General features: G+C 40.0%; 1 protein-coding gene across 1 annotated transcript in view; it reads left to right on the top strand.

Annotated features, from left to right (window-relative positions):
* LOC103186711 (peroxidasin homolog) overlaps window positions 1–25743 on the top strand; it is a 220685-nt gene that overhangs the window by 182312 nt on the left and 12630 nt on the right. Inside the window, exons 15-19 of the mRNA XM_007905901.2 lie at window positions 157–265; window positions 3104–3261; window positions 9240–10743; window positions 17533–17667; window positions 22508–22716. Of these exons, the coding sequence (XP_007904092.1) occupies window positions 157–265; window positions 3104–3261; window positions 9240–10743; window positions 17533–17667; window positions 22508–22716 (2115 nt within the window). The remainder of the gene's footprint in view (window positions 1–156; window positions 266–3103; window positions 3262–9239; window positions 10744–17532; window positions 17668–22507; window positions 22717–25743) is intronic.

Raw genomic sequence — 25743 nt, 5'->3', positions numbered from 1 at the left:
TAAAATCAACAGCAATACAAACCCAATTTTTACTGCGTATCAAACTATTCAATGGGGGACTCCAGCACTGGAAAGTAACAGAGAGTAATTGAGTACTGTATTTAGTCTTGATTCTATGCCCTTCAGTTCCCTTCTACTTTTTGTCTCTCTTGACAGTTCCAGAGAGGGTCCGGACCGGTGACAACTTTGTTGAGTCTTCCATTCGTGAAGCTATCAATAGCGTTGACAATGCAATCAACTCCACGCGCAGGAACTTGTTTGACAAGTGAGAAGTTATTTAATAGTCTGCAAATTCTTATTATTCTTGTCCCAAGTGCAGCCAAGCTCAGAAACAATTTGGGAAAATAACTCCCTAAAACAAATGTTTCAATGTAATGATTGAGATGAATGCACATGTTTATCTAGTGACATAAATTACTTCCATGGAAAAGGTTCCCACAGAGCATTTAATAAATTGCAATTTATTATTGTTTGGCAACTTTGCTGTATTTTACTTCACGATCAATGCTGCATTTCCTTTGGTACAAAGAAGAAAAGGGCTCAGGAGAGATTGTATTGAAATATTCACGATCCATATGACATAGATCAGCTGAACCCTAATAATAATTTTAACATGGTCAATCAAATCTAGAGCAAAGGGACACAGACTCGAGCCCGGAAGACAAAGGGAAAACAGCTCTTTGAATGGAGAAGTGAATATGCAGAATAAACGTATTCAGATAGCTTTTATGTTGAAGAATTCAATTGAGGAATATAAAAGATAAAGTAAGATTTGTTTTTACTTTGTGACCAGACAGATGGACTGGAATAATCTTTTGTAGTCCTGAACATTACAGCATTCATGAAGGGAGTCTGGTAAGATGATTGAGGTACAGCTCAGAGATTGTTTACAGTATTGTAGACCTTGGATTCCTTTTTAATCCAATTGTGTAGCTGTGGAGCATAGACCACAGTGTATTGATCACACTGCCTGTTCTTTTGCCTGGAGATACACAGAGGAGATCAAAGTTCGACTCTGTCACTAATCCTTGCAGCATGAAGCCAAGAGTCCCACTTTCAGTGTGATATCAGTAAGGGGGTGGAGGCAAATTTGCCAAGTTCTCTTCATAAAGGAATCCACTGGTGGATTTGTTCCAACATGAATTTGGCAGTGATAGTAAGATATTAATCATAGGGCTGTGAATTGTTTGGACATTAGCAGGAGGCCAAGATTTTGAAGCCCTATTTTCTCACAAATCCTGCGAAACTTGATAAAGGATTATTTTAAGCACTTTGCTTTGTTTGATCTTGCGAAGGTAAACCTGCCTTATGGGAAGAAATACAAACAAGCAAGAAAATACTGTGCATTATTACCGCAGATAGTGATTCACAAGCAGACAGGTGGAGATCTGTTATAATGGGTGAGATTAATGTCAAATGCTTGATTAACACAAAACATTTTTAACGATCTGGCAGCCAAGCTGACAAATAAATCACCACAAAACTTTTAGAACTGAGTTGAGAAAACATTTCTTCACTCAGAAGGTAGTGAATTTATGGAATTCTCTACCCCAGAAGGTTGTGGATGCTCAGTCATTGAACATATTCAGTGATGTTATTTATATTTATGTCCTTTATGTGATCGATAGATTTTTAAAAACTAAAGGGATTAAGGAATATGGGGATAGGGCAGGTAAATGGAATTAGGTAAGAAAATCAGCCATGATCTTATTGTTTAGTTGCAATCTCCCCTCTTATTGAATGGCGGGGCAGGCTCGAGGGGCCGAATGGCCTACTTCTGCTCCTATTTCTTCTGTTCTTATGTTCTTATTAAGCTAAAGCAGGGAGAATAGCTTTTCTCTGATAATCAGTCTACTTTTCAGCACTGGCTTCCATCACATTTGATACCCAACAGATACTTGAAGAATTGATAGTGTCAAAGGTCTACTCAAAGTACAAACTTTAAAATCTTATGGATTTAAAAATTATAATAATTGTATTTTTTGTAAAGGTCTGCTGCTTTGGGCATTTTCTCAAAGACTAGAGTCTTGTCACTAGACTGTCTACACTAACACTCTAGTACAGGGGAATGCTGCTCATTTAGACATGCTGTCCTTTTGATACAGTGTTGTTAACGAAGGTCCTGTCTGCTGCTTCAGATGGACGTTTAATATCCCATAGCACTATTTGAAAAGAGAAAGCAGTTTCTCATGGTGTCCTGACCACCTCGGAACCTTCAAATAAAAATGTGTTCATTTACTCTTGGCTGTCTGTGGAACGTTGCTGTGTACAAATTGGCTGCCATGTTTGTCTACAAATACACGGTCACTACACTTTACAAAAAACTCTCTGACGTACTTTGAGATATTTCGACATAAAATGCAAATGGAAGCATTATTAGATTAGATTATTATTTTGAAACAGCAGTTATAGTAACATGCACTGAATGAAAAAAGCTTAGAAAAAGTGAACATCTTAGTACAGATTTCAGTTTCAGATGAACCTTATTACCTGTGGTCTGTGAATTGAGAAATAGATACATTAAACACAACAATGGGCTGCAGTGGTAAATTCTTCAAAAGTGTTTATCACCAATATTTAAGTGATGTGAAAATGAAATGTTCCTTAAAGAGTTATGCAATGTCTAAACAATATTTGATATTTCTAACACAAACAGAAGTCGCTGCCACATCATCTAGATCCCACACCTTTTCTCTCTCTGGTCTGCTTATTTTGTTGCAATTTTTCCCCCTTTGCTTTGCATTTTTAACACCTCTTTTCTCCTGTTTTGTTGCTATCCTCCCTTTGTTTTGCATCATTAACACCTCTTTAACCCATCATCCTGTCCTCTACCCCATTTTCTCCTCTGTCTTCCTTGCCCTGCCTCCCCCTCTCTGTTAGCCCTTAAAAGCCTTTCCCTCCCAACATGCCCCAGTTCTGACGAAGGGTCGTGGACCCGAAACGTTGACTCACTTTCCTTTCTCCATAGATGCTGCCTGACCTGCTGAGTGTTCCCAGCGACTTCTGTTTTTGTTTCAGATTTCCAGCAGTATTTTGTGATTTGATATTTCTACTTGTGTTGCAACATTGTCTTATTTTAGTGTTGTTGTAATTTGTGTTCTAGACGCCCACTGAGTCCGAATGACCTGCTAGCTTTATTCCGCTATCCTCGGGATCCCTTCACTGTGGAAACTGCAAGAGCAGGAGAGATCTTTGAGCGGACTCTACAACTGATTCAGAACCACGTCAAGAGAGGCCTAAATGTGAACTTCAATGGGATAGGTATGATTTTGAAAGGTCTTAAAAGGTATGATCACGAAATAAGAGGAGTTGAGGGGCAGGTTAGAAGAATATTTTTTCCCATACAAAGTCATTAGAACATGAAATGCTTTGCCACAAGTCACCACTGAAGCTAAGACCATTTATAATGGAATTGAATAAGCATTTGAAGAGAAACATTATAAAAGGCTACCAAAACAGAGCAAAAAATGTGGAAGAAGGTAGATTGCACATAGAGATGCCAAAGCCAGCATAGACATAATAGCCTCCTTCTTTGCTCTAACTTCAATCATTCTATGAAAGCATGTGATTTCATCGATTATTTTTACTTGTGTGCAAGCTTGTTGCTTGTAATCCTGGAGTCCTGTAGCTCAGTGGTTAGATCACTCGCCCTGCAAGTGAGAGATCTGGGTTTGATTCCCCGCAGGGCAAAACCTTGGGCAAGTTTCCTTACCCCACATGCCGGATAATAATCCCTCAAGAAAAAAAATAAACAATAATAACTTGATCACTCAATCCACAACTGTTTGTGGGACATTGCTGTGTGTAATTGTTTGCTGCTTTTCGCCCACAGTCAATTCCAGTCAATTCACTTTATATTATATTCTGTGAAGCGCTTTAAAATGTCTCAGACATGAAAAGCGCCATTAAAAAAAGCAAAGATTTGTTGAATGGTCAATCAAATCTAGACCAAAGGGATACAGACTCAAATGCAATAAACTTATTGAATGTCAAAGTTCAATAACATAACACTTTCACTGCTCCAGTGTGCCAAATCACTAACCCAGAAGGCCACAGATGTGAGCCTTTGAGCATTCCCAGATTCAACCATTGAGCAGATGCAAGCAAAAGGTCAGATGCCGCTTCATAGGAAAGAAAAGGAGGTGGAAAGAATTGAGGAAAACAATTGAGGGCAAGCCAATAGCTGCTTACATGTACTGTGCTAACTTTTAATTATGCAATGTGGTAGACAGTGCAATACCACCCACAACCTTAGATGATTCAAAGAGGACATTGTGCTAGGCAAACGAGATATTATAACCAACCTAAAAGAATTGCTGTGGCTGTCAATGTGAGATTGAAGTAAGTTTCACCGATAACCATGAAGCCTGGTCGGTTTCTACCATTAATGTTGTTCAACTGCAAATCGCTTAAGAGCACCATTCAACAAGAAAGCTTTTCAATGACCAGTATTGCCTGGGACAATCCCAGGAACTATAACAAGAACCAGGATGGCAGTACCTTGGTGATATCTCCATTGCTAGCTCCAGGAGAAAAATGGATTGTGAGGGGTAGGGTCCAAAATTAATTGTTTGTCAGCAAATGTACCAAACTAACATTTTTGATATCTTATAATGAGAATTTCTAACTATAAGACAACACCAACACAAATAATAGATTTACTAACAAGTGGGGAATACCCCACTCCTAGGTTTTTAAACACTTGTTTAAGAAAAGGAAAATAAATGGCTGAACCTTTGAGGAAGGTGATTAAAAATGAAGAGAAGGACAGAAGAGATTAGCTGAAAATTGAATGATCAGTAAGAATGTAAGAGAGACGAGTTTAATCACTTAATGGAACCTACAGCAAGGAGCTAGTAAAACACTTGTATTTCAGGATCATTTTATTCTCAGTTACGTGCCTTTTGGGGTTTTTCTACTTCCAATATGTCTCCAGAGATTCTTTTAAGCGCCTTTTGCCATCTAACTATTCTACTGATGGGTCCTCATAAATCACGTATCTGAGAATAAAAGCAGAGTGAAATACTTAGTGTTTTGTTCTGATCCCTGTTCCACTTCCAATAAGTAATTTGACTTTAATGGGTTTATTTCTCTCACAGCTTCTTACTGCCTATTTCAACTTTGAAATAATCTCTTTTTTCTTTTCTTTTTACTTTTCAATCTCTTGGAGAGAAAGAGAGAGAGCGAAAAAATACATTCAGCCATTTATTTTCCTCTTCTTTTCTAGGATCTTAAAACACTTATTAGCGCTTCTCCTGAAAGCCAGCAATGAGACATCACAGAGCCATTGCTGTCCTGGCTCTGTGGTCAATGTTATCTGGTAAGTGCAAAGCTTTCATGTGAAGTTGTGTTTTAAGAGACAAAAATAGTTAATGGCGGTAACGGCCGCGTGTTGTGGTATTGTTTGTGTTAAGCATCAGTTATCCTCGTGTTTGCTTTTCATTAATTAGTGAATATTGACTCTGGCCTCAACAGTTGGAACGATAACTGTAATGGCATGCAAATTAATGGAAAGATTTATTGCAGCATAACTTCTTGATGATCTATGTAGGCTAAATGTTCGAACAAGCACCAACGCCCAGCCCAATCCCCCAACACACAGACACATACATGAGTGTGTCTCAGAAATGCAGAGTCACTATATTAAAATATTTTCCACGTTTAGAAATAACTGTTGATCTAGATATTTATTCCATCATAGATGTAACATTTTTTCTAATATAATAATAATCCTTACATTTGATATAGCACCTTTCAGGTCAGAAGGATGTTGCAAAGTGCTTCACGGGATATTCTGTGAAGTGCCATAACTGTGCGTTTATGAGCAAAAGTGGCAGCCAATTCGCGCAGAGCACAAACAGCCATGTTCAATGACCTTAGTAGGTGAACTCATCTGATTCTCTGCTACTTGGTAAATTTACTAAAGTCTTAGAAATCTGAAAGTTTTCAGATGGTAAAATTCCTTTATAAGTTTCCATTGGCAAGACTAGTAAATTTTAGCAAACAGTGGAGAATTTAATCACTCCTCCACCAAGGTCTGCACTTTCCTCTATCTCCTCCCCTCCTAACCCCTCACAATATATTGAATTTGATCCTTCCTAAGATAACAAATGAATTTTGCTGGTCCAGTGCCAAAGTTGTCATTACATTCCGGCACATGGCTTCTCTTATCAAAGGCATGTGGGTAAACACTAAATAGCATTAGTATTAGCTAATGGATAAGTGTATTAAAAATAAACAAAAGTGTGACTATTTGAAGGTGTTTTTACTCAGCCAATGAAGAAGGATATATTATAAGAATCCATGGGGAAGGAGTTCTATCCCAGAAGTGGACTGAACTATCATCAGTGAGTTATGGCTCGTGCCATAAGTCAAAAGTTCACCATACCCATGGGCTTCATATTGCCTTTTATTTACACAATGTTAAATTAATTAGGTGAAGAGATTTTATAAAGATGGGTTTTGTGACATGATCTGTTCCTTTGTGGGTTGTTTGCAATGCAGCTGGAGGCTACAGTATTAATGAAGCATTTTGGGATGTGGGTTTGGACTGTTTGTTTTCAACATCTTAGCAATATGACCTTCTCAAAGGGAAACCAGCTCCAGATGAAGCCAAACAATGATTTCTACAAACGTAACATGATTACATTACTTTTGGACTCGATACATCTATGTATGAAATCTAGCATATCATTAGCTTTTTTTTAGTCTTTACACTTGTGCACTTTCAAGAATTAATGTATCTGTACTCTCAAGTCGCTGTGTTCCTCTGCTCTTTGCAAGATACTACCGTTCAATATACACTTACTGTTCTGGTTATTACGCTCAATAGTGCTGCATTGTGATATATTGATCTAGCAATGACTGAGTGTGTGTGAAGACACCCTGAAACACTTGGGTTTCACAACAGCCAGAAGTTTCAGCCAAACAACTGTGCCGAAGGTTGGGATGTTCAACGCCAGCAAAACCAGTAGACAATTAAAGGCTGGTTTGGATCACAATTTTCACTAATTATTATCACATCCCATCTCATTTTCCACTCCACTTCAAATTGTAACTGGAAAGATTATTTTCTACCCCTTTTAAAGAAGAAACTTGTTTTTGATCAACTTGTTCGAACAAATGTTTCCTTCTCCATAGTCTCCCCCTTCTTCCGCACTCCGCGACCCCCCTATAATGCCACATCATGTTCTATAGCTGACCTGGTGGGTGGGGACCTAGTTATGCTCCTGATATTGTGCGCAAATGGGACTCAGTTTACTAACACGATCACAAGGTTGGTTCAATTGAAGAAATGAAGAAAGCCTTTCAGCCTGTTTGATCTCATCCTTCCAGATGCCCATCTTCCCCTAAAATTAGTTGAGTGCCCTGACTTGACAATTTCAACTTTTTGCTTTCTGAACTACCCAACACTGTCCTTTACAAAAAACGTAAATAGGAACCCAGTTGTTAGTCGATTAGTCGATCGTTTTTCCGTGATTAATAATCCGTTCCAAAAATAATAATAATATGGTCACTCAATCCACGACTGTTTGTGGGACATTGCTGTGTCCAATTGGATGATGCGTTTCATCCACAAAATATACAGTCAATTCACTTTACAGCATATTCTGTTAAATGCTTTAAGATGTCTCGAAGACATGATTATTATAATTGTTATAAGCCGCAGACATTCCAGAGGTCTGCAGCTCGTGTCCTCTCCCACACCAGGTTCCAAGAGCCTATCACCCCCCATCCTCACCCAGCTTTGTTGGCTCACCATCCCCCAGGGGATCGAATACAAGAGTCCTGCAGCTCAATGGTTAGAGCACTCGCTTTGCAAGCGAGAGACCTGAGTTCAATTCCAGGCAGAGCGAAACCTTGGGCAAGTTTCCTACTCCACACGCCTAATAATAATCCCTCCAAAACCAAAAACAGTAATAAATTGGTCATTTTCAATCTACGACTGTTTGTAGGACATTGCTGTGCGCAATTGGCTGCCGCGTTCGCCCACACATATACAGTCAATTCACTTTACAGTGTGTTCTGTGAAGCGCTTTGGGACGTTCTCCCAACATGAAAAGCGCTATATCAAATGCAAGGATTATTATTATTATTATTATATAAGATCCTCATCCTAACCTTTAAATCCCTCCATGGTCTTGCCTCACTCTACCTCTACGATTTTCTGAAACCACCCGAACATCAGAGATCCACCCTCACGGTGCGCCAGTTTAAACCCAGCACCCGTGACTGGGGCCACAGAGCACTTCATCACTTTAAAAAGGCTCCTTAAAATACATCTTGTTGACAATATTTAAAAAGAAACATTTACTGATCATAACAAAACCATAATTCATGATTATATTTCTCTGAAACAAAATTGAATGGAAATATTTTTCAAAACAATACCATATGTGTTTTCAACTTGTGTGAAGTCATTACTCTAAACTGTTGCCTCAGTCTTTGGGTGTTGAACTTTAGATTACTTTGCCAACAAAACACAGTCACTCCACTTTATGATATATCTTGTGAAGCACGTTGGGACATCTTCCTGACGTGAAAGGTGATCTCCCAAATACAAGGATTTTTTACTTTCATCTTGAAACCATTCCTCGGTTGAAACTGCTGTAGTCACATTGGAGTTGCCAGTATTGGCTTTGAGGCAAGTTGAGCTTTAATAAACAGGCTTCAGTCACTCCGACACTCCCAGATTTTCTCCTGACCAGGAACATGTGCTGGGATAAGAAATGACGACATCGACAAGTTATTGTTACCAGACTTCTTTCCTAGTTGAAAAGTGAGCTTGAACAGCTTGCAATTCCAATGGGAGCAATCCAACCACTTGGAACTGAGCTGCTTCCAACCAGTTTCCATGAATGTTTCGTCATTTCTATTGAAACTAATGGTGAATATGAGGGACTTTTGTCCCTCTTTGCAGCAAAGAGTTAAAACCAGTTTGAATGAGGTATTCAAACTTGTATGGTCTTCTTTTTAATTCGGCATTGTGTACAGCACCTTACACAACAATAATATTTGTAAGATATGTTTGACACTTGTGATTTGTTCGTGTATTCCATGCTCTAACAAATAGGTTTTTACATTTTAAGTGACTGGATCAAGCTAAAAGAACGGTCTCTTATTCTTCCAATGTTCAGATGACTTCTTCAAAATCCTCGGGTGGGAGGGGGGTTGGGGGGAAACTACTTTCCAATTTAAAGTGGTTAACTAACAGCTTTCATTTATCTGGTTTGTTTCAGATTTCCGTTACAATGACCTGGTTTCCCCACGTTATCTTGACTTAATCGCCAATCTTTCTGGGTGCACGGCTCACAGACGCTTCCCAAACTGCTCAGACATCTGCTTCCACCAAAAGTATCGAACCCACGATGGCACGTGTAACAACCTCCAGCATTCCATGTGGGGGGCGTCACTGACCGCATTCCAGAGAATTCTCAAACCCGTCTATGAAAATGGCTTCAGCCTTCCTCGGGGAACAGAACCCAACCGCTTGTACAATGGTTACCGCCTCCCTCTACCTCGCCTTGTTTCAACAGCAATGGTTGGCACAGAGACCATAACGCCAGATGACCGATTTACACACATTCTGATGCAATGGGGCCAATTCTTGGACCATGACTTGGACCTGACGGTGCCTGCTCTCAGTATGTCACGTTTTTCAGATGGTCAGCCTTGCAGCTCTGTGTGCAGCAATGATCCCCCCTGTTTCCCCATAATGGTTCCGAAAAATGACCCACGGGTAAGGAACGCGAGGTGCATGTTTTTTGTTCGCTCCAGTCCGGTTTGTGGGAGTGGCATGACTTCCTTGCTAATGAAGAGTGTATATGCCAGAGAGCAGATCAATCACCTATCATCGTACATAGATGCGTCAAATGTCTATGGCAGCACAAAGCACGAATCCAGGGAACTCAGAGACCTTACAAATCAGCGTGGCCTGTTAAAGAGAGGCGAGGTCGTACCAAGGTCTGGTAAACACCTATTGCCTTTTGCCACCGGCGGACCCACAGAGTGCATGAGGGATGAGAACGAAAGCCCTATCCCCTGCTTCCTTACGGGGGATCATAGAGCCAATGAACAGATCGCCCTGACCGCCATACACACCTTATGGTTCCGTGAGCATAATCGCATTGCCACAGAACTGCGGATACTGAACCCTCACTGGGATGGCGACACTATCTACCATGAGGCTCGGAAAATAGTCGGAGCGCAGATGCAGCACATCACATACAACCACTGGCTTCCCAAAATCCTTGGTGATGTAGGAATGAAAATGATGGGAGATTATAAGGGCTACAACCCAAATGTGAACAGTGCTATCTTGAATGCTTTCGCCACAGCAGCTTTTCGGTTCGGTCACACAATGATTAATCCTATTCTCCATCGACTAAATGAGTCTTTTCAGCCAATTCCAGAAGGACATCTTCCACTCCACAAAGCTTTCTTCTCTCCATTTAGGCTTGTACAAGAGGGTGGCATTGATCCGCTGCTCCGTGGCCTCTACGCCATTTCTGGGAAAATGAGGGTCCCATCAGAGCTTCTCAACTTGGAATTGACCGAGAGGCTTTTTTCCATGGCCCATACTGTAGCTTTGGATTTGGCAGCAATGAACATCCAGAGAGGACGTGATCATGGGATCCCTGCCTACACTGACTACAGGGTTTACTGTAATATGAGTTCCATCCAAGAGTTTGAGGACCTAAAGAATGAAATCAAGAGCCCAGAAGTTAGAGCTAAACTCAAGAGGTGAGTGATTCCTACTGAGAAATGCTGGAGTTAAGGGTAGCTGTTAAATCTCATCCTGCCAGAATCCAGGAAATTAAGGGTGGACCTGATAGAGGTCATTGAATCATAGAATTATACAGCACAGAAGGAGGCCATTTGGCCCATTTTGTCGTGTCGGCTTTTTGAAAAGAGCTAACCAAATCAATCCAACTCCCCCACTCTCTCCCTGTAGCCCTGCAAATTTGTCCTCCCCAAATAACTATCTACATCTCTCTCTTAAAAGTTGTTGTTGAATTGGCTTCCATCACTCTTTCAGGCACTGCATTCCAGATCCAAACAACTCGCTGTGTAACGATTGCATTGACACTCTTTCCTGTCCACCACCCCTCCTCCCGTGCATCCATTTGCTTTTGACTCCTCTTCCCAGAGGTGTCATCACCCTCATCAGTATTCAGTGTAGGGAACTGATTTGTAAGTGCCACACTCTCAGCGGATTTCTTTACTACTTATCCCCTCTTCCTACCATGCTGGGTTGTCACCCACCACTCTCCTTCTGAAGCCTCTGTGGCTGTGGGGTGACCATCTCCTGAAACGTTCGATCCATCAACTCTTCAGCCTCCTGTATGCAATGTAGTGACACCAGCCTCTCCTTGTCAGAAACTCTGAGCTCAAGCTTGAGCAGTGGGAGGCACTTCCTACACATGTGTTTGTCCAGGGCATACAAAGCATCCTTGAGTTCCCACATGGTACATATTGTGCTGCAACAGGCCTCAGCTGCCCTGCTATATTCCCAGACACGTTTTTTATTATTTTAATATAAATATTATATATTTTATATTTATGTATCTCTGTCCCCCTCTGCATCAAATTCCCCTCTCACCAAATTCGTGCACAGAATTCCCACTCTGTTCCTTCCTCACTCAGGTACGTCCTCGGTCTGCTGGGCTCTCTGCTCGAGAGCAGGGAAATTTATATATTTTTTAAATTTATGAGGTTTTATCCTTCATCTTTTATTTGTTTTTACTTTATTTTCCCCTGTTTAAGATTATGAGAGAATTGGACAAGGTGTATGTTTGGATAATGGTAGGTTGCTTCCAGTTGTTGGCGAGTCTACAACTGGAGGGCATAGATATACGGGGGACAGTAGTAGATCTAATAGGGAGTTTAAGAGGAACTTCTTCATGCAGAGTGTGGTGAGACTTTGGAACTCACTGTCAGAAGTTGTGCTTCAATGTATTGAAGAGTAAACTCATGAGGAAGAAGGGAATAGAGGGTTATAGGAGTAGGAAATTCGAGGAATTGAGGTTCATGTGAAGTATAAGCACAGGCATGGACTAGTTGGGCCAAATGGGCTATTTCTATGATGCATCACTTTATGTTGGTGAGATTTTAGCAATTATACAAAATAGTGGTTAAAAACCTGCCCTTTAAACTTACTGTTAATGAGCATACATAAATAAAACGCAAAATGCTGCAGATGCTGGAAATCTGAAACGAAACGAAAGTCACTAGGAACACTCAGCAGATCAAATCACTTCAGAGGAAACATTCACGATCATAATTCTTGCATTTGATTGAGTGTATTTAACGCTCTATCATGTCGTAGAGACATCTAAAACCCCTTAACAAGATTTTGATATAAAAAGAAGTGACTGTGCATTTGTTAGCAAACATCTAGTGTAAGGACATTTATCTTAAGCAAACATTGTGGCCATTGTTGGCAGTAAAGTCCAACAAACAACCATGAAATGAATGATCAAATTCATTTGGGGAATTGTTGGCCAGGACACCGGGAGAAACTCCCTTCTCTTTTTGAATAGTGTCCTATAAGATTTTAAATATCTTCCTGAGCAAGCAACCTCAACTTAACATCTCATTCGAAAGATGGTACCTTGAACAATTGAGTGCATTTTAAGCACTGGAGTCATTATAGTATTTGCTTTTCTATGTGAGTTGAACATGCTGCATGAGACATGAACCCATAAACTTTTGACTTGGAGGCAAGAATAGAGAACTGTAAAGTAGCTCTGTATGATTTAGCTCCTGTGCCAACTACAAGCCTTTTACAACTGGAAAAACATGTTTAGATAATCATAACATATTTGTGCAAAGATCTATGATAGAATATGGCAAAAAAAATCTGATCTGTGTGTCAGCTTGCTTCAGTTGGTAGCATTCTCACCTCTGAGTGAGATGGTTGTGAGTTCAAGCCCCATGTCGAAATTTGGAATCCATATGATCTATGCTGACATGCCAATGCAGTCATAGGGTGTGCTGCATTGCCAAAGATGCTGATCTTGGAATGAGACATTAAACCAAAGTCCTGTTTGCCTGTTCAAGTGGACGTTAAAGATACCATGGCTTTACTCAAAAAGAGAAGGGAGTTTCTCTCGGTGTCCTGGCCAACAATCCCTCCAATAAAATTGGTTACTCACTTCATATAGGACATTTTTGTCTGAAAGTTGGCTACCACATTTGTCCTCAAAATACAGTCACACCACTTTTTAGGATATCTGTGATTCGTTTTGAGGCCACTTGATGATGTGATAAGATATCAAATGCAAAGATTATTATTATGTTATCTAATTTCTACAAAACAGTGCAATATATCTCTAAATTTGATAACTACAGTGTGTATAAAAAGAAAACAGCTTCAGACTCTTCAAAAACTAAGGTAATGAAATAGTTATCTTATAATAAATTTCTACGGTTATACAGTTTTTTTTCGAAAACATTACTCTGAAGTCAAGCTCCTGTTAAAAATAATTAAAGGCAGAAAAGCTTAGTATGAACATTGGATCTAGGAAATGTAGATCCGGACATGTTGTGCCTTTCAAGTGATCCTTGAGATGCAACAGAGTCCTAAATGAAAAGGGGAAAACATTTTATTGTAGAGATTTTGCTGTCGCAATCCTTGTATGTGTCAGATACTACAGTGCCTAATCATCAAAACATGTCAAAGTAGCTGCTTTCAAGGTTACTGGCTGTTTTTGTAGACAGTTGTGGCAGGCATTAAATGAATGATTGTTGGCTGGGAGAAACGCCCTTTTTTTGTCATGTGATGTTTAGTTTAAAGAGCAGATATTCAGAAGCTTAGTTCAACATCTCTTCCAGATAATGGCACCCTTGACAATGCAGCACTGGAGCAGCACATTAGACAGTGGGCTCAAGTCATAACTAAGGGCAGGAATTCACAATCTTCTGTCTCAGAAACAAGCATGCTGCCGATTGAGCTAAACTGAAACCCATTTGTAAAAAATCAATCAGATGTGCAACTTTAACAGTATTTGTGTCTTAAAATTCAACTACTGTTTGAAACATATAAGCAAATAATAATAATAATCCTTGCATCTGATATAGCGCTTTTCAAGTCTGCTTGATGTCTCAAAGCGCTTCACAGAATATCCTGTAAAGTGAATTGACTGTATATTTATGGGCAAAATATGGAAAGTGTGGGTGTTTTGTGTTTAGGAGCTAAAGCCAAAGTGGTGAAGTCATTCCTTTCACAATCTTACTTGTTTTCTCTTTATTTCCTCCAGTGTACATCTTTCTGATGTGTTTCTTGTTCCTCTGGACTACAGAGCTCCCTCTTTACTCACTTACGTCAGCCCCGGGCTACATCATTTTGTTTAATAGTGGCTAAATGATGACCTCATTGATGCACAGTTTATGTATAAATCCCTTTCATCTTTAGCTAGTCAGAGCAACATGGGAGTGTGGTTTACAAAATGAGCTGCAAGTCTTCCATTCAAATAATTTATTCATAATTCTAGCAAGAAAAATACATTAGAACCATGAAAAGGAGAATCAAAGTAGATGCTCATGGAGCAATTTTCTTGATCCATAAACACACAATGACAAATATTTACTGGATGTAGGCAGAACTCTGGTGTCAGCCTGGTTCATTTCGTAGCACTTTTGTCTCAGGTTGACAAGATTGTGGGTTCAAGCCTCACGTTCAAACTTTGATAGTCTGGACTAACACTCCTAGTGCAGTGCTGGGGAATGTTGCATTGTCAGAAGTGCCATCCTGTTTACCTGTTCAGGTAGATGTTAAAGATCCCATGACACTATTCGAAAAGACGAATGGAGTTTCTCCTGGTGTTGTGGCCAACAACCCCCCAGATAAAAATTTAATTCATGGCTGATTGTACGACATTGCTGTGTGCAAATTGGGTGCCCAATTCACCTATAAATACAGTCACTACATATTAGAGTAAAATCTTGTGAAGTAATTTGAGATGCTCCAATGAAGTGATTAAGTATCAAAAGTAAGGATTATAATTAGAAATAAACAAAATGAAGGATACAACAATTTATAATATAATAAAATGGATGAGTGTTCATAAACTGCTGGTAAGCTTGGTATGTCACATTGGACTTGGAGCTCGTGAACATCAAGGTTGCTGGAGTGTTGCAATTTGTCCTTCAATGCTCTTCCCACTACGCTGAAGGCAGATATCCTTCAGATAGCTGATGAGGAAATTATGAAGCGTGGGACAACAAATGCTGGAAGACATTACCTGGAGTCCGGATCCGTGAACATACACTCATAAATCTAGAGCTCGGTATCCTCCTTGATAGGGAGTGAGGTAACCAGCTGCTGCTCAAGCTCCAGACCACCAACTGCTGGAATATCACTCAATGCGGAGGGATGTGTGTCTAAATTGTGAGAAGGAGGAATGGTGTCAGTGCTCTCACACATTTCATTCCTGAGCTGTGCTGCTCACCAAGAAGCTCATATGGAGTTCCTGATACTTGATAATCACCTAGTAATGGCTCAAACCTGTGCCTGTTATGTCAAATGACCAACTAGTTACTGTTCTCCTTTGGGAGGATAAGTGGGATCTCCTTATGGGCTGAGCTGACTCCAAAGTGATGTGTTGGCAATGGAATGTCAGAACCGGGTCCACTCTCCTTAGCAGTCTCAGTAGTCTAGCTCCTGAGCCAGTATTCCAGGACACTGCAGATGACAGACCAGCTAGCTTGCTTCATCAGCAAGACCTGGAGGGGCAGACACTGGGAGCAGGATTCATCCTATTCATCTGCTATTAACCCTACAAGCCAATGCCCTAAAGGAAAGAATGGTCCTAACTGGACAAGCAGCAATAAGCTTGTCAGATAATGCTTTCAATGGCAAGCTATTGGTTTTAGCTGGATGGACTCCCATCAGTACCCCAATACATATTCCGGGGTCCCCAAGCCTTGGCTTTTGCTAACTAGTAGCAAATACTCTCTGGAATTAGGTAAGCAGTGTAGACTCCTCCATGGAGAGAGTGCACATTCCATTTCAGACACAGGGAAACTTCCATATATGGGTGGATTTCTTGTGTGAAAGTTAAATTTGGTTTGCATACTCATAAGCATGATGATGGGTTTGCACATGTGCCAGACACCTGGCTGACCAAATAAAAACTAAGATTACAGTAATAAAAATGATTTAAACATAGGATTGTATTATTAACCATAACCTACTCAAGTAAATCTAAACTTTGGACATCTGTATCATATCACTTATTGCTGAACATTTAATTTAAAGTTGCATCATATGATAGCCTCTTCTCAGAGACATCAAAGAATGATTGAGTGAAGAAGATAAATGATGTTCCTGGACTAGTTATACTTAAACTCTGATGTGATTAGAAAACATAGAGAAAGTTGAGCTCTGTCACAAAATAAAAATAATAATAATCCTTGCATTTGATATAGCGCATTTCACATTTTCTAGATGCTTCAAGGCACTTCACAGAATATACTGTAAAGTGAATTGATTATATTTGTCTGCGAAACGCGGCAGCCAATTGCGCTCAGCAGTGTCCCACAAACAGTCATGAATGGAAGTGACCAATTTATTATTGTTTTTTTTGAGGGATTATTATCAGGCGTATGGAGTAAGGGAACTTGCCCAAGGTTTTGCTCTGCCGGAATCGAATCCAGATCTCTCGCTTGCGAGGCGAGCGCTCTAACCACTGAGCTACAGGACTCCACAAAATAGTGCAACACTTAACATTTGATTGTAGACATTATAGAATAAAAGGTCAAAGCTGTGGCAGGTGATAATATCACTGGTGATAATTATCATGTCAACCAATAATAAGGTCAGATGTAGTTAATAATAATACTTACATTTAGTATAACCACCTTTCACATCATGAGGACATCCCAAAGTGCTTCATAGAATATACTGTAAAGTGTACTGACTGAGTTTTGTGGCAAATGTGTTTTGTGGCAATGTGGCAGCCAATTTGCACATCGAAATGCCCCACAAACAGCTGCAAAGTGAATGAACAATTTTATTTGGGGAATTATTAGCCAGGACACTGGGAGAAATTCCCTTCTCTTTTTGCATAGTGCCCTGAGATCTTTAACATCCACCTGAACAAACACTGGGAGTCTTGGTTTTAACGTCTCATCCAAAGGACGGTACCTCCAACAATGCAGCATACCCTCAGCACAGCATTGGAGTGTCAGCCTGGTCTATATGATTTCCAAGGCCTGACATAGGCTTTGTACTCACAATTTTCTGACTTAGAAGTGAGACGGCTATCAACAGAACCAGATACTGATATTCTCACTATCGATGGCCATGTAATGCTAATGATAAGTGGCAAATGCTTTTGATCACATTTTGGTCAATATGCTGAATATCACCGTTGATGTAATCATATCTCAGTCTTGACCTCTGTTGTGAAAGGAATCTTTCATTTAGTTTTAATTGCTCCATTTATGTGTATGTTTTTCATGAAATACTGTCAAAATATTCAACTAATGTGGATTACAATGTCTGACATCTAACCTTTCTTGTTTCAGGCTGTATGGCACACCACAGAATATTGATCTCTGGCCTGCCCTGATGGTAGAAGATATAATTCCTGGTACACGAGTGGGTCCTACCCTCATGTGTCTGTTTGTCACTCAGTTTAAGCGGCTGAGGGATGGTGACAGGTAAAGCACTCCTAGGAACAATAGATCATGTGCAATGAAGCCAGTGATGTATAATAATAAAGCTCTTTGAGAGATGTTCAGCCTAATAACTCAGAAATGTTGCAAACACAAATGGATTTGGAGATGCACAACAAAGCTAAATTGTTTTTTTCTCTTGCACTGCTGCCTCAATGATGGATGGTTCATTTCTTCATCACTGTTTGAAGATTGATCTCTTCTCATATTGTTGCTGTTTGGTATCTTGGCTCAGGTGTATTGAAAAAAATAAGTCTCAAGAAGTGCAAAGTGCAGAGATACAAACAGTATTATTATATGGTATTGATTTTAAGCTTAAATAAAAATGATTTATATTATTTTATGCATATTCCCTTATAGAGTAACAACAACAACAACAAGATTGCATTTGTATTGCGCCTTTTATATCGGGAGGACATCCCAAGGCACTGGACAGTGTACAGCATTTCAGACCTGAGCTCGGGTCAGGGGGGAGAAGGGAAAGGAGGGGAAGGGGGATGGCCGATGGCATGGTCGAAGAGGAGGGTCTTGAGGCGGGACTTGAAGGAGGCTAAGGAGGGGGCGAGGTGGAGTGATTGAGGGGTGGAGTTCCAGAGGTTGGGGGCAGAGTGGCTTAAGGCTCTCCCGCCAATGGGTGGGTCGGGGGACGTGGAACAGGCTGGAGCCGATTGAGTGGAGGGAGCGGGTGGGTTGGTAGGGGGTTAGAAGGTCACAGAGATAGGGTGGGGCGAGACCATTAAGGGCTTTGTAGATGAGGATCAGGATTTTGAACTGGATCCTCTGAAGGATAGGGAGCCAACGGAGTCAGACAAGAATGGGGGAGATGGGGTCACAGAGTTTGGTGCGGGAGAGGACAAGGGCTGCAGTGTTCTGGAATATCTGCAGCCTGTGGAGGAGAGGTGGGAAGGCTGACAACCATGGTGTTTGCATAGTCGAGCCTGGATGTGATGAAGGCATGAACAAGAGTTTCAGCGGCCTGAGGGGTGAGTTAGTGGCGGAGTCGGGCGATGTTACGGAGGTGAGGGAAGGCAGAGCGGATCATGGCTTGGATGTAGGGAAGAAAAGAAAGTTGAGGGTCGAACAAGATACCTAAGTTCCTGACTGGCTTGGTGATTTGAAGTGTGCAACCATTGAGGTTGATGCTGCCAGAGCCTGAGGTGCAGAGGCGCTGGCGCGAGCCAATCAGGAGGACCTCAGTCTTGTTCATATTCAACTGTAGGAAGTTTGCCCTCACCCAGGACTTGATGTCAGACAGGCAGTCTGTCAGGACAGCAGTGGTCCTGTAGTTGAGGGTGGAGGCAGAAAGATAGAGTTGGGTGTCATCCGCATACATGTGGAAATTGACCCCATGTCTCCGGATGATGTCACCAAGGGGGAGCATGTAGATATTAAAGAAGAGAGGGCCAAGGACAGAGCCCTGGGTGTTGAAGTATGATCCTATAAATAGTATGATCTGATGAAGAACCATGTTTTTGGTGTTGAAAGATTTTTCCTTATAATGGATCGACAGGTACACCTTATGCTGAAATATGTCAAACTGGCTTATCAGCAGGACTTGAAGGGACAGACTAGTCACTGGGGTCTGGGATTCTTCCCACTCAATTCCTGCAAGCAAATCTCTAATGGTTAGGGTGGTCCTACCTGGATAAGCAGCAGGAAAGCTTGCCAGGACTACATTTGTCAGAAACCCAGCTGATCGAACAAACTCACGTTGAGCAGCTTTTGAAATACATGATTTTGAGCTCTCAGACTTCAATTGAAAGAGAACAGGACACTACATCCCTTAGTGAGCATGATCACCCATGGTCATGGTGAGCATGACCCCCTGTTGTTTAACACCAGCACTCTACAATCACAAATAATATATAGAACACAACCTTTAGATTCAGAGTATGATAATTCTGATCTCTGAATCCAAAATTCAGGTGATCAGAATCCTCAACCCTGCAACTTACTAACCATTGTGAAAGAAAGAACAAAAGAACAATATTTTGCCATTTATTAATTAGCATAGAATCATAGAATTATACAGCACAGAAGGAGGCCATTCAGCCCATCACGTCTGTGCCAACTCTTTTAAAAGAACCACTCCAAATCAATCCCACTCCATCTCTCTATAGCCCTGTAAACTTGTCCTCCCCAAATAATTATCTACTTCTCTTCTAAACGTTTTTATCGAATCGGCTTCCACCATCCTTTCAGGCAATGCATTTCTGATCTGAACAACTCGCTGTGTGAAAACAATTCTTCTCACCTCCCCTTGATTTCTTTTAACAACATTTTAAATCGGTGTCCTCGGGTTACCAACCCACCCGCCAGTGGAAATAGTTTCTCCTTGTTCACCCTATGGAATACCCCCGTAATTTTGAAAATTTCTATTAAGTCTCCTCTTAATCTTCTCTGCTCCAAGCAGAATAATCCTAGCATCTCTAGCCTCTCTCTGATAACTGAAGTCCGTCATTCCTGGTACCATCCTGGTAAATCTCCTTTGCACCCTTTCCAATGCCTTGACATCCTTCCTAAAGTATAGTGCACAGAACTGAATACTGTACTCTAGCTGAGGCCTAACCAGTGTTTTATAAAGGTTCATCATAACTTCCTGACCTTTGTATTAGTATCTTAGCTTAGTATCAAAACAATTTGTCAAAACAATTTATTGAAACCATATAATTACACTTCTGAGATACCATTACCTTGCTGTAGGAACACAATTGAAATGCTGCAAACCAGGAAGAGATGCCCTGGAGAATTAACACTATTCCTAATGTTATGACTTGGATCTCAAATGTTGCAGGTAGCCTTCTTTCTCGTCCTCCAATGAAATTTTCAGACTCCGAGACTAACACTCCTGACTCCCAAGTAATGTACCAGTAACTCGCACAATTTCTACAAGATCTTGTATAGAGAATTACCTGCCAAATGATTAACTTCCTTGGAAAATTGCTTGGGGCCTTGAAAGCATTCATACTTCACAACATACCATGCTTGCAGTGAGGTATTGGCGTCATTCATAACGACACTGATATAACTCATGAGATAAGTAAAACAGGATGCGATTTTGTTGTTTTTAATAGAAAATAACAAACAGTTACGGAATTTGGTCTTGTGTTTAGCATTTCCTTAATTTGGCTCAGCTGAACCAGTTGCATTCAGACCAGTCTATCCCTTTGGCATGGATCCATGCTAATCTTTATTGAGCACATTTGTGAATAAATATTCAGATCTTTACAAAATATTTAATACAGAGCTAGCCTGGTTTCTTGAAAATAAAACCTTTTTCTAAAAAGGGTTCTGAGATATTTAACATACAACAGAAGCATGAGTTAAGTTAAGTTCTGCCTAAAATGTTCTCATTCTTTTCTCTCTAAGGTATGCAATAATAATAATAATCCTTGCATTTGATATAATACTTTTCATGTCTTCTAGACATCTCAAAGCGCTTCACAGAATATACTGTGAATTGACTGTACATTTGTGGGTGAAACACGGCATCCAATTGCACACAGCAGTGTCCCACAAACAGTTGTGGATTGAAAATGACCAATTTATTATTGTTTTGTTTTTGGAGGGATTATTATTAGGCATGTGGAATAAGGAAACTTGCCCAAGGTTTCGCAATTCAATATGTCTTGAAATTCTGCAGTGTGAACACATCTTGTCCAATTCTGTCCACCCATACACAATATTGCACTTTAAAGGTAGCCAGATTGTCATGAAAATAAGCCTGGTAGAACATCTTGAATTTTCAAATGAGATGAGGCATGTGGCATTACTTGCAAGTGACATAATAATGGGGTTTAAAATGCAGCAATCGTGCTCAAGATTTTGTTTTCAGGATGTTTCTGGGGGGCGAAAAGGCGTCTATGAACCCGACAAAAAAATATGAAAGCATAATTGCCCGTTGCAAAACACTGCAATGTGTCAACTGCAATGTGTCCATCACTGCATTGTCTTTGCCAACAAATAAAAATTAACATGATAGCAGTTGCAGTTAGGAGTAGACCACAGATCCATGCTTCCAAATGAGGACTATTTGGCCCATCATTGCCACTTTAATGGTTATTGATGCTGTTTTTACTGTATTATTCTCAGATTTTCCTGGAGGCATTCTCAAATTGTTACATGCAGCTCTCATTAGTCGTTGACTGAGTACAACACCAGTATTTGGGAGTAGGAGTGAGAACGCTTGAGACAACCTCTTACAATGTTTTATTTCTGCATTTCAACAAAAGTTAGAAACCATTTTGAAATAAGTGTTGCAAGCCTTCAAAATTCTGAAAGGTTTTGAGAGGCTAGATACTGAAATTGTATTCTTGCAGCTTTATGATTTGGTTAAAAAAAGATGTTACATCAAGATTGTTACCAAAAGAGTTGAGAAGGAGGTTAAAATAAACTTTTTCACGGTTCATCAGAACATAGAACTCTCGTCAAATGTGCGGTGGAAAACATAACAGCACTTAAAATTTAAAATCTTATTCTAAATGGCTTCAAAATTTAGAATGGCTTCAAAATTAAGACTGAATTTGCCTAATTCTGCACACACTCAAATGCTAAGAAAATAGGATAAATCAACAACTTAAAAGTTAAAAGACAATTGATTAAATAAAGAAACATTTGCTGAGGAAATGAATATAAAAGAGTTCAGGGAAAGAGCAGGGAATTGGGATTATTGTGTGTAGCTCCACTGATGGAGCTAGCACCAGTTAACACAAATGGATTTGGTAATCCTATGAATCCTGCTGTAAATCAGATCTTTGCAGGGACCATGTCATTTTCTTTCAACTGTTAGTCTCTCAGGTTTCCATTTCTTCCTTTCTATTTCTAGGTTCTGGTATGACAATCCCGGTGTGTTTACCCCAGCCCAGGTCACACAGTTGAAGCAGAGCTCTCTTGCTGATGTGCTCTGCAACAATGGTGACAATATTCAGCAAGTCCAACCAGATGTCTTTTTGAAAGCCGACTATCCTCATGGATACGTGAGGTGCGATGAAATCCCAAGGATCGATTTGCGAATGTGGCAAGATTGTTGTGAAGGTAAGTTCAAACTGATTCATACACAGCCTGCCTCAGTCGGTAACACTTTCACATTTAGGTCAGAAGAATGTGGGTTGTGGCAATATGTTGGGCTCATGGTTTAGCCTAACAATCCAGTGCAGAAGGAGAATCCAGTGCAGGGATAGCGTTGAGTTATGAGAGGTACCATCCTTTGGTCCGTGGTCTTTCACTATAATGTATCACATGTGAGATTCAAACATTAGTTAGGTTGATAGGAAAGAAAACCCTCTTTTTACTTAATTCCTTTCAAGTAACCAATTAAAGTTGGTCATTCACTTCATGGCTGTTTGTGGGATATTGCTCTGTGCAAATTGATTGCTGCATTTGACTACAAAATCACAGTCACTACACTTTACATTATATCCTGTGAAGCACTTTGAGACACCATCTTGATGTGATAGGCACTATGTCACTGCGCATCATAGTGTGAATAAGTCATCTCTGGAAACAGAAAGAATGAAATCTACAGGATGTTATTTCATACACTTCTGGTTACATTTGTGTTAACAGTAAGAGTCAAAACAGTTCCACAGAATCCTGAAGTAAACGACAGCTGGAGAAATGGTGTTGCGATCAAAGCTTACTTCCCAGATGAAATTGGTTGAAAGAAAGTTTAAGAAACTAATATATAATTCTGAGAATTTAATCATTTGATTTTATGCACACTTAGCTGAGCTAGCTCAAAGATTAGACATCTTAATTACTGTGGGGCCCTGGGGAAATTAGGGCTGGTGGATTTTGTTGAGGAAACATTATTCAAATTTAACTAAAATTTTTGAAATTGGTACCAAGAGGGCTTTATTGATCATAAGGAATGGCACATGACATTGCCATTTCAAGCCTCAATTAACAGTGCTTCCTTAGCATTACACCAGGGGCTGTCATGAGAAGAAGGCTATCAGTTTAAGTCCTCCTGATCTTAACTCCACATATCAGCTCTATCAATCGGGGGCACTTTGAATTGTTAGCCCATTGTTTAAGATGTAAGTGTTTATTGTGTGAGTGTGGCTGCTGAGAATAATGATTTGTCACGGGTTTATGTGGCTTTTCAAGTGAAAACTTACATCATATAATTGTCATTGTTATTACAAAGTGCATTTCTTTCTTTGTACTTCACCTTTAATTAGAATCATCAAACTTGTGTAGAAAGTGGACAATATGGACATCTGTATGCACCTGCTAAATATTATGGAAGGCTATATTTTATTTATATTCATGTATTCATTCATTTATTTATCTATTTATAATTATCCCCCTAATTATATATGTACGGTATATACAGTATATAACTATAGTCAATATTAATGAACAGATTGCACTTTGCAATTTTCTAGTTACATTGTAGAAAATTCTGCCTCATTGAAGTCTTCATTTATTGACCGTGTGTGCCTTCCTCCCCACCCACAGTAGTTGGGCTCTCAGCCCAACAATACCATTGGACTTGCCTTGGGCCAGCTTACAGCTCAACCACTGTGATGAAATGTGGGCAGTGTGTGTGTGTGTTGTGCTTGTTCATGTGCAAGGTGGGGGTGCAGGGTGTGAGGGTGGGGTACCAGCAATCACATCTCGGACTTGTCAGTAAATGCAGATATGACGGGACAGAATTTTGAAGCTTGTGATAATTAACAGAAGCAAGAGTATCATGAGGTTAAGTAACTTTGACCCATCACAGGTCACAATGCTTGTTTCCCAGTGAACTGTAAATTAAACTTTGACTTTGGGTAAAGAGTTAAAGGGGCACTAGTTACAACTTTTTTTGTGTGTACATGTGTGTGTGAATCCATGGCATCAAAACCTAAATTGTGTCAACATTAACCAACTCTTGTATGTGAGTGTCAAAATTATTGTCATGACACTGTCATACAAGAGACTTCTTCAAACAAAAAACAGTTTAACCAGCTTCTTCTTTATGAAAAGGGTGCCCATTACTTATTGAAACTTTTCCATGTATCTTAAAACAATTGCCTTTTAATCTTGAGCCTTTGTGAACATTTATTTTTAATTTTTCTATTCTGTGAGCTCCAAATTGTGTGTGTCTGTATATGTGTGTGCATGCATTTGCTTTAAATGTATGTCTCCTTTGTCTTGTGTTTTTTGTTGTCTGCTCCTCCTGGGATTTGTTCTTGTATTGTCTCATTTATTTGTTGTAAGCTCTTCTTTCAGGTCTCTTATCTAATGTTCGTGATTTTCATAGCCGTGTATCACTGCTTATCCAGCGCTACAATCGCATCTACAAGCATGTTCGTGAGCACAAGGACAAAGGCGAGTTGGTTGGCAGTTCTAATTTTGCAGTAGAAGTTTCAACCAGCATGACTTTCACCAAAGGAAAGGATGTAGGGATTGTGCAATATGCAGAATGAGATTTATATTTGTGGAGTCCTGTAGCTCAGTGGTTAGAGCACTCGCTTTGCAAGTGAGAGACCTGAGTTCAATTCCAGTCAGGGCGAAACCTTGGGCAAGTTTCCTTACTCCACACGCCTAATAATAATCCCTCCAAAAAAACAAAACAATAATAATTTGGTCATTTTCAATCTACGACTGTTTGTGGGACATTGTTGTGCGCAATTGGCTGCCGCGTTCGCCCACAAATATACAGTCAATTCACTTTACAGTGTGTGCTGTGAAGCGCTTTGGGACGTCCTCCCGACGTGAAAAGCGCTATATCAAATGCAAGGATTATTATTATTATTATTATTAGATGTTTTAGGAGAACACATTTAATAAAGTAATATGGAGCACCACTAGAACATATTTAAAAATAGCCATTTCCTTCACGTCATTTTTATAATCCAGTCTCAACTGTACAAACTGTATTAGTACAATATGATTGTTAGTAGTACCATATGTACAATGCAGACTTTAAACAATGAACTTAATATCTGAACTATCAATATCTAGCAGAGGTCCAGATGTTGATTATTAAATAACGTTTTCTGGGCACTTTCCTGCTTCCCAATTAGCATTGAGGATATTACGATTGTTATCAAGCTTGCATCCTACCAACAG

Source organism: Callorhinchus milii, unplaced genomic scaffold (assembly GCF_018977255.1).
Source record: "Callorhinchus milii isolate IMCB2004 unplaced genomic scaffold, IMCB_Cmil_1.0 Scaffold2, whole genome shotgun sequence".
Classification (NCBI taxonomy): Eukaryota; Metazoa; Chordata; class Chondrichthyes; order Chimaeriformes; family Callorhinchidae; genus Callorhinchus; species Callorhinchus milii.
The sequence above is the reverse complement of the archived record's forward strand: the minus strand, read 5'-3'. Positions and strand labels throughout refer to the sequence as shown.